The sequence below is a fragment of the Cetorhinus maximus genome, chromosome 2 (genome assembly GCF_964194155.1).
Source record: "Cetorhinus maximus chromosome 2, sCetMax3.hap1.1, whole genome shotgun sequence".
NCBI classification, from domain to species: domain Eukaryota; kingdom Metazoa; phylum Chordata; class Chondrichthyes; order Lamniformes; family Cetorhinidae; genus Cetorhinus; species Cetorhinus maximus.
This window is the reverse complement of record NC_135880.1, coordinates 44825741-44835405: the sequence shown is the minus strand read 5'-3', so window position 1 is coordinate 44835405 and position 9665 is coordinate 44825741. Positions and strand designations below refer to the sequence as shown.

At 41.9% G+C, this 9665-nt stretch overlaps 1 protein-coding gene across 1 annotated transcript in view; it reads left to right on the top strand.

Moving 5' to 3' along the window:
• The first annotated feature begins 2834 nt into the window (after nt 1-2834).
• map1b (microtubule-associated protein 1B) overlaps nt 2835-9665 on the top strand; it is a 119916-nt gene continuing 113085 nt past the window's right edge. The window contains exon 1 of the mRNA XM_078564211.1: nt 2835-3085. Coding sequence (XP_078420337.1) covers nt 2914-3085 — 172 coding nt within the window. The 5' untranslated portion in view covers nt 2835-2913. The remainder of the gene's footprint in view (nt 3086-9665) is intronic.

Sequence of the window (9665 nt, the reverse complement as noted above, 5' to 3'; positions counted from 1 at the left end):
AGGCAGCGAAAAATCTGCCTCAATTAATACATTATTGGCCTTTATAGGCTTCTTAATTGTCGGTGGGCACGCTGCACACGCCCGCTGACCAATATATCACAGGAATGCACGATGATGTTGGGACACTTGCCCAATGTCATCAGGCGCGATTTTATGCCTAATCAGGTCGGGCGCGCGCCCACCCACCAGACGTAAAATTCTGCCCATAGAGAGGCTGTTGGAAGGGGTGCACACTTCCCAAATAAAACTTAATGCAGAGAAGTGTGAAGTGACACATTTCTGTAGGAAGAATGAGGAGAGGCAATCTAAAATAAAGGATACAATTCTAAAGGGGGTGCAGGAACAGAGAGACCTGGGGGTAAATGTGAACGAATCATTAAAAGTAGTAAGGCAGGTTGAGAAAATGGCTAATAAGGCAGACAGGGTCCTGGGGTTTATAAATAGGGGCATAGAGGGTGTAGTCAAGGTTTACAAGAATGGTTCCAGGGACGCAGGACTTTGGTTATGTGGATAGATTGGAGAAGCTTGGGCTGTCCTCCTTAGAGAAGAGAAAGTTGAGAGGAGATTTGATAGAGCTTTCAAAATCATGAAGGATCTGGGCAGAGTAGATAGGGAGAAACCGTCTCATTGGTGAAAGGGTCAGGAACCCAGAGGACACTGATTCAGGTTGATTGGCATAAGAACCAAAGTGACATGAGGGAAAACTTTTATGCAGCGTGTGGTTAGGAACTGGAATGTACTGCCTGTGTGTGGTGAAGATAGATTCGATCCTGACTTTCCAAAAGGAACTGGATTATTATCTGAAGAGAAAACATTTGCAGATCTACAGGGAAAAGATGAGAGAGTGGGACTAGCTAAGCTGTTCTTGCAGAGAGCCAACAGAGACATGACAGGCCGAATAGCTATCTTCTATGTTGTAACCATTCTCTGATTCTCTGATTCTTTATGAAAATGGTGGACATCAAACCTGGCCCAAATTTATTACAGCATCAATGTCATGACTAGACATTCCCACTCACCCACAACCATTTGATATTCTAGGAGAGGCAAAAAAACCCCAGGAAAAATACAGGACCAATAAGGGAAAAAATACTCTGGAAAGTTCTTCTCCAACCCCATCAGGTGATCAAAACCAGTCTAGGAAATCATATCAACCATGTGCCAGGTGTAAAACCATTTACCTTCTATGCGATTCAACCTCTGCTGTAGTCAATAGCTGGTCCAGCTTCCTCCTGAAGGCGTGAGGAGAGCCAGCATCAGAAATACCAGTTAGGCTATGTATTCCAGAGGCTCACTGCTCTCTGAGAAAAGAACAAGAGCCTAATACCTATTGTATTCCTACTCTCAGGCAGTTTAAATGCAGATCCCTTGGTCCTCCCTAGAATGTTAAACTGGAATAATCTATCAATAGGCATGCCATCCAGTTCTCTCATTATTTTATAAAACTCTATTAGATCGCCTCTAAATCTACGCTACTTGAAAGTAAATACGCCAAATTGCTTAAGCCTACCTGAGTAATTAAGTTTCTTTAAGTTAGTAACCATTTTTGTAGCACTCCCCTTTCCCAAGGCCACTATGCCACTCACCACCTGAGGGGGGGCCAAAAACTGGACACAGCACCCCAGATGCGGTCTAATCAGTGAGATGTGTAATGATAAAATGGTGTATTTTGACTTCTACTTAAGGATTCTATAAATGCAATCTAATTTCCTGATAATCAATACAATCCAATACACTGTTACAGTTTGTTTTTTCCATGGGGGAAGTGGCAGAAATGTTGGTTTTGAAATCTAAGGCTTCTGTAGCTTGCTTGAAGTGGGCAGCTATCTGACTAACTTGCAAATGTCACCAGAAATGGCTTGAAAGCGTCTGGTTGTTTAAAAGTTCAATGTTTTTGTGACTTATGCAAGAATATGCAGGGTATCCCTGTGCTAGACAATGTTTGCAGAGCAGGCTCCACTGGTTAGTGTAACTCCTTCACAGCCTTTCTCCTGCAGCAGAGGCAGTGAAAGCAAGTTCCTGAGCAGGTTCTGAGTTAGTGCCTGACATCTGCCTTTCTCCCCCCTGCATCTTCTCCTCTTCCTCCTCCAGATCTATGACAGTCATTGGCAAGGCAATGAAATGCTGGCACTATCAGAGCTGAGCTAGGTAGCAACAATACTGTGGCAAGAAATCTGTGCTAAAGGAATTTCCAAAGATTTGGAGGGCAGAGCCATTGGAGCTCAGGGCCACCTGCCCAATTCCATAATACATGCATATTGTGCACATGGTGTACTCTATGCGCATCTCTCTGAAAGTGAGATTAGACTGGAAAACTCTTTTATGGCCAGCACAGACATGATGGGCCAAATGGCCTCCTTTTAAACTTTTCAATGTTTCCATGGTTCTATGTCATTACACTGTGTGTCATTGACGTGTTGACATTCATGTTAGCTTACTGATGTAATCATGTGTCCACTGAGTGATAGTCAAGAGTTAATAATTCAAGTCTAGGATTATTTAGTGGGCTTGCTTAAGTAAGTGAAATATCCCTCATGTCATGATTCACTTCAACAATATCCCAGCTATTCCCGAATAAACATTTAACAATTGGAGGCGTTAATTAATCCTGGATATATCCTGACCTCGATTATCGGGGCACGGTGCTGTTGGGAAACCAAAACAATAAAACTTGGCGGAATCTTTGCCTGCACTGTAATCTAATGATTGCTGCAAACTGGAGGACGTTTAGCCTCTGCTTGCCGACGGTCTGATTCGCTGCTGATGACATCAGTTGGCGATGTCAAGTAGGCAGTTTCGTTGTCTCTCCTCCCCGGGACCAGGCAAACGTCTGCGCTATAAAAGCGGAGGAGCCTCGCTTCCCAGGCTCACTCGCTCCCTGTCTAGTGCCCGGTACGGACAGAGAGGCTGAGGATGGCGACCATAGACGAGGACCCAGAAGCTTCGTGTAGCAAACTAAGCCCATCACCATCAAACACAAGCCTGACTCACCGATTCCTCGACAATAAGTTCTATTTACTAGTGGTTATTGGGGAAATTGTTACCGAAGACCATCTGAGATGTGCCATTTCAGATATAGAGCGAGGTAAGGGGCTTGCCAGCAGTATTAACTGGTGTGAACGCGGGAGCATTAGGAATAAACGCCGGGGGAAATGTTCAGTATGTAAATACTGAATTTAAATGTAATATTGCAACATTTGAAAAAATCACATCTCAATGATTTGGAAGCTAAGCTGGTCTTGCTTTTGGAATTTTAACCTGTACTGTATTTGCGACTTAGAGATAACCTTGAAGAAATCAATACGATGCAGGGCACCGATGCATTTAAGAGATGCAGTTTCATCTGATTCGTAATTTATATTATGGATAAAAATATATACTTTACAGCTGAAGGCTATGAAACCCCTCCCTGTCTGCCCCACATTAAATCATCTGTTGGCGTTGCGGATCTAAGTTACCATTAAAGGCAATTGCGGAAATCTGGATCGCTGGCTTGATTTTTTTTCTGTTAAGCGCATTTACTTGAAGCAGAGAAAATTCTGATCAGCGTACAGTATTTAACAGTTTAATACTAAAGTGTTGTTTCAAAGGTAGAGGCAGGATTGATGGAACAGTGCATTAAAATCCACTTGCCCTCGCCTTTATTACCTCACTGCGTGTAGATCTTTTGCCAAAGCATCTAAACAACAGAAAAAGTACGACTAAAAATGGTATTGAATCACCAGCATGCATAACAATGCACCCACCCAGCTTGTACGGTGAACCGAAGCCACCCTTTTATTGTTTGGCCATTGGCTGCAAACTTGTTGTAAAATCTTTACATGTGTTCTTTAAGATATGTTGTATTTGATATTTGGCATCGGTGGGTTCCTTTTTATTGCTTTTCTTCTGGGTGGGACATTGAGGCGTTACATGGATTTAGTGAGTCGAAAGGCGTTGTCCTTCCCCCCCCCTCCTCCTCCTCCCAATGTAAGAGCGATTGAGTCTCAATTGAAACTGTCTAAAATTGACAGCAACTGAATTCTCATTTGATCACATTCAACCTGTACCTAAGCGAGAAATGTACAAAAAAAATGTTTTTTTTTTATTTGTTTAGCGATGGGGGAAAATGTTGAATGTTAAGCAGGGTAATAAAGAGAGAAAGCTGGTGAGAAATGTGCTCTGCGATGCCCAGAAGCTGCTGCTGCTGCTTCTCATTCATTGAGCCGGTACCGGCTCGTGGGCGTGGCGCACTCTCCGCACTGCGGTCTCTCCGGAAGCTGCGAGTGAACATTCAGACAAAGGGAGGGACACTGGGCCAGACGCCTGCTGGGAATTGTAGTCCTGCAACTTCTAGGAGCTCACCCCCACCCCCCCACCAACCCCCACTATGTTCTGAAAGCTCCAACACCTTCAGAAATGAACGCCAAGTGCTTTGATTATAACTTGCTTGACATTGGTTTGCTGCAGACGTGAAGGTGAAGGGTGTGTAAATGGACAGAGAGCTTGGTATGAGCAGCAGAATTTTTCTGTACCTTTTAAAAGAAATGGAGGTGCATTTTCCTGCGGTTTTAAAGACACATTCCACATGCATTAGATTGTTCTGGAAAATTGAACTGTTGGCAAGCATTATTGGGTGTTCACAAGAGATACAAACATGTATTTCAAACCAAGACCCCTTTGGGGATTAATTAGTGTGACAGGGGTAATAATTTGCAAATGTTTTAAGTAAAAAGATTTAGATTTTATATTGAAAAAAATGCAGCAATTCCAGTAAAAAAAAGTGTGTATTACAACCATTCAATATGAACGAAAAGCATAGTTTACCGATTTTTGCAGCTTTGTTTTGACTGTAAGCACTGTGTGAGTGTAAATTAATGGAAGAATAGAGAATGAATTATATTTCCAAGAACACATCCATCACCCCTCCTCACCACTGAGTGTAGGGGGCATATTTACATTTTTAATAAATTTATTAATAATTATTGCTGTGCCTTCCCCCCAGCTCCACCTGTCTGTCTTTGGCTCGCTTCTCTATTTAAATTTCCTTGGGCTTCTGGACTCCATGTCTCATTGTTCATTCGGATGGGTGGGGCAACTAGAGCAGCAGATTTCTCCATAATCACTGGTTGCTACTCCATGCTCAGTCAACAGGGGACATGCCTGCTCAAAGGTTGGATTAGGTTTATTTTTTTTCATTTTACCCTCTGCTACCAATTGATATTGGAAGGTTTGAGCTCATGGCATGACAAAGAATCTTTTGTGGCTGAATAAGGGAAGCATATACTTCACAGCATTATCCATAAGTATATGCTTGTGTTTATGAATAAAATGAGTGATATGTGAGACGTGATGCCCATCAATCTTCAGGCACCAAGTTGAAGCTGGTGAATGTGTCGCTATATAAAGAAAACATCATGAAGAAAAATTTAAATATTAGGGCTGTTCTTTTTGAACCAATTTGTACTTTTTTACAATTTTAAATGAGTTTTTATTTAATTATAGTGCTTTCCCTTTGTAGCAGGAATCATGATCTTATCCATCTGTTCTAAATGTTCATATTTTCCTAATTTTCATAAATGCATTATAAAAATATGGATTTTTAATCAATGGAGCAGATACCTTTTTGATTTACTGTATGTATTGCCTTTCCTGTTTATCTTCCATTTTCACAATGTAAGCATCATTGACTTCTCCCAATCCTGCAATCATAATTTAAATTGAAGATGGGAAAAAGCACATATGCAGCACTTTCTAAATAAATATCATGCTGTAATAGAATATCTATTTGAGAAATTTTGTTCAAGAATATAAGTTAAATTTCTACTAAGTTGCAATATTTTATAGAAAAAAAGTCAGAGCTTTCTTGTGCATTCTTTTGACTTCAGGCTGTATCATTACGGTACTTGGTTTGGTAATGTAATGGTTAAGTTCCTAGACTAACAATCCCAAGGCCTGGACACATGATCCCACCATGGCAGTTTGAGGATTTTAATTAATTTTTTTTTAAAAATCTGGAAACAAAAATAGAAGCCTGTATCAAGTGACCACAAAGATGCCAGTTATTGTAAAAACTCAACTGGTTCACTAATACCCTTTAGGGAAAGAAAGGTGCTGTCCTTACCCAGTCTGGCCGATAAGTGACTCCAGTTCCACCAACGTGGTTGACTCTTAACTACTTTTGAAGTGGCCGAGTAATCCAATCTATTGTATCAAACCTAGGGATGAACAACAAATGTCAGCCTGCTAGTGGTACCAATATCCCAAGAATGAATGATTGATTTTTAAAAGATGATGTTTTCCAGCTCATTCTACATTTTCAGTGAACAATACATTGAACAGGTATTTTAAATGACTGCTGTGACATGGGGATATTTGTTACTGAAACAGATGGGTTTAAGATGCAATAGTGAAATGTAACAAGAATGGTAGGTGATGAGAGTCAGTTGTACCTGTTAGATAGGGAGAGATGCATGCTGAGAATCAATCAGGTACTTTGTGAGCCAGCTGATAAGGGGAGTCAAGAAAGTCACAGCAATAATCTAACAGATACTAACTTTGGTCCCAAAGAATTGCCTTTGAGGTAACCTATCCTTTTCACTGCAGTGATTAGAGCTAGGAATTGGATTCATGCCTGAACATTAAACTAATTAGTCACAGTGTTCTTTGCTGCTTTTATGGCTTGCAAGAAGAATTAAATGTATCTGAGTTTGGCACAGGTAACTAACTGTAAATAAATGCAAGGTTAGGACTTTGGATTTTATTGGCTTGAGACCAATTCAGCAATTTAATACTTGGCTGCAGGAGCCAGTCAAAATTTTGGTTAGCAGAAAACAAACTGATTTGTTCAACTTATAGGGCCAGAGGCATTATTGTATGCATGATTCCTTTTGTATTGCTGCCCAAGTAGGAACATGCTCTCCTATTTCCTTAAATCACACAAGGAAAACCAAATGGATAGATTGGGGATCTAAATAAATATTTTCAGGAATTTTATCAAGATTTGAATGAGATAGATCAATGGTAGCTATCAACTAAGATCATTAAGAAACTTCAGTTATTTCATTGTAAGTGATAGATATACTGTGAATTGAACAGCATTATTGACTAAAAGCTGCTTTGTTACTCAGTATAGATATGTTACTGTGGTCTGTGAGGGAAGATGTGATGGTGAAAGTGCTGGGTTCTTGGAAGGCTCATTGCACTTCCAGTCAAGGACATCAGCATCCCTTTGTTCCAGTTGAATCACTGTTAAAACAATGGGAATCATCACACTTCTCTACCATTTCCTTAGGTAAAGGAGAATACTGACAGACGTTTCCCCTTGTGGGAGAGATCAGAATGAGGGCACACAGTTTAAAAATAAGAGGTTTCCAATTTAAGGTGGAGATGAGAAGAATTTTTTTCTGAGGGTTGTGAGCCTGTGGAGGTCTTTTTCCCCAGAGTGGTAGAGGCAGGGTCATTGAATATTTTAAAGTCAGATATAGATCCTTTAACTTGTCTGTCTTCCTCCAAATAAAAGGTGTGCCTGTGGGTACCTGCATGGGCCCCAGTTATGCCTGTCTTTTTGTGGGATGCGTGGAACATTCCTTGTTCCAGTCCTACTCAGGCCCCCTCCCACAACTCTTCTTTCGGTGCATCAATGACTGTTTTGGTGCCACTTCTCGCCTGGATCTAGAAAATGTTCCCAATTTTGCTTTCAATTTCTATCCCTCTCACCTTCACATGGACCATCTCCAACACATCCCTTCCCTTACTTGACCTCTTTCTCTCTATATCTAGTGATAGACTGTCCACCAATATCCATTACGAGCCCACCAACTCCCACAGCTACCTCGAACACAACTCCTCACACCCCGCTTCCTGTAATGACTCCATCCCATTCTCTCAGTTCCATCGCCTCTGTCGTATCTGTTCCGATGATGCCACCTTCCCAAACTGTGCTCCTGACATATCTTCCTTCTTCCTTAATCAAGGTTTCCCACCCACTGTGGATGACAGGGCCCTCAACTGTGTCCGACCCATCTCCCGCACCTCTGCGCTCACCCTTTTACTTCCCTCCCAGAAACATGATAGGGTCCCCCTTGTCCTCACTTTTCACCCCACCAGCCTCCTCATTCAAAGGATCATCCTCTGCCATTTCTGCCAACTCCAGCATGATGCCACCACCAGACACATCTCCCCCCCCCACCCTGGTCAGCATCCTGTAGGGACCATTCTCTTGGTGACACCCTGGTCAACTCCTCCATCCCCAACTCCTCATCCTCTTCCCATGGCACCTTCCCATGCAATCACAGAAGGTGCAACACCTGCCCCTTTACCTCCTCCCCCCTCACCATCCAAGGGTCCAAACACTCCTTTTGGGTGCAGCAGTGCTTCATTTGCACTTCCTTCACTTTGGTCTACTGCATTCTCTGCTCCCAATGCAGTCTCCTCTACGTTGGAGAGACCAAATGCAGACTGGGTGACCGTTTTGCGGAACACCTTCGGTCTGTCCGCAAGCATGACCCAGACCTTCCTGTCGCTTGCCATTTCAACACACCATCCTGCTCTCATGCCCACATGTCCGTCCTTGGCCTGCTGCAATGTTCCAGTGAAGCTCAACGCAAACTGGAGGAACAGCACCTCATCTTCCGACTAGGCACTTTACAGCCTTCTGGGCTGAATATTGAGTTCAACAACTTCAGACCATGAACTCTCCTCCATTTTGATGCCTTTTTAAATCATTTATTTATTTATTTACATATATATTTTAAAATATTTTTATTAATTTATTTATTCATTATTTTAATCCTTTTTCCCCAAGCTACCCTCCCCACACAGGGCCATCTGTCATTTGTTTATGTTTTGCTTCTGCAGAGTGCTGACCCTTGTTCTGCTATTAACACCTTCTGCTATCTTATCTTTATGGCACTATCAGCACCTTCTTTACTCTTTACCACTACCTTTAACATGCCCTTTGTCTTGTATCCATGGCATCTTTGTCAATCTCTCCTTAGCTGCCACCTATCCCTGACCTTCTATCTTGTTGCACCAGCTCCACCCCCTCATAAACAATATAAAATCCCCCCCCATTTCTACTTCTCTTTAGCTCTGAAGAAGTCATATGGACTCGAAACGTTAACTCTGTTTCTCTCTCCACAGACGCTGCCAGACCTGCTAAGCTTTCCCAGCATTTTCTGTTTTTATTTCAGATTTCCAGCATCTGCAGTATTTTGCTTTTACCTTAGATAGGTTCTTGGCTAACAAGGGAATCAAAGGCTAATGGGGGTAGGCAAGAATGTGATATTGAGAGAACAATCAGATCTGCCATGATCTTATCAAACGGCGGAGCAGGCCCGTGGAGCCAAATGGCCTACTCTAGCTCCTAATTCATATGTTTGTATGTTTAGTAATCAAGGGCATTCATGATGAATAAGTAGGAAATGTAACATCTGGAATCAAAATAAACCTCTTTTGAAATATACCATTTGATGATGTGTCAGTGGTGTAACTGCTCATTAAGCCTCTTATGTGTACGTGCCAACAATACAGGCAGCTTCTACCACGGACCAGTTTCTCAAACAGATGTTCTAAGTGTTAAGATCCTCTTAGAGACCAATCATTTTATAAAAAGTGATATGGATTTCCCAGTGACCAACACAAACAACCACACAAGATCTCACATTTTAAAGTTTTTACTGTAA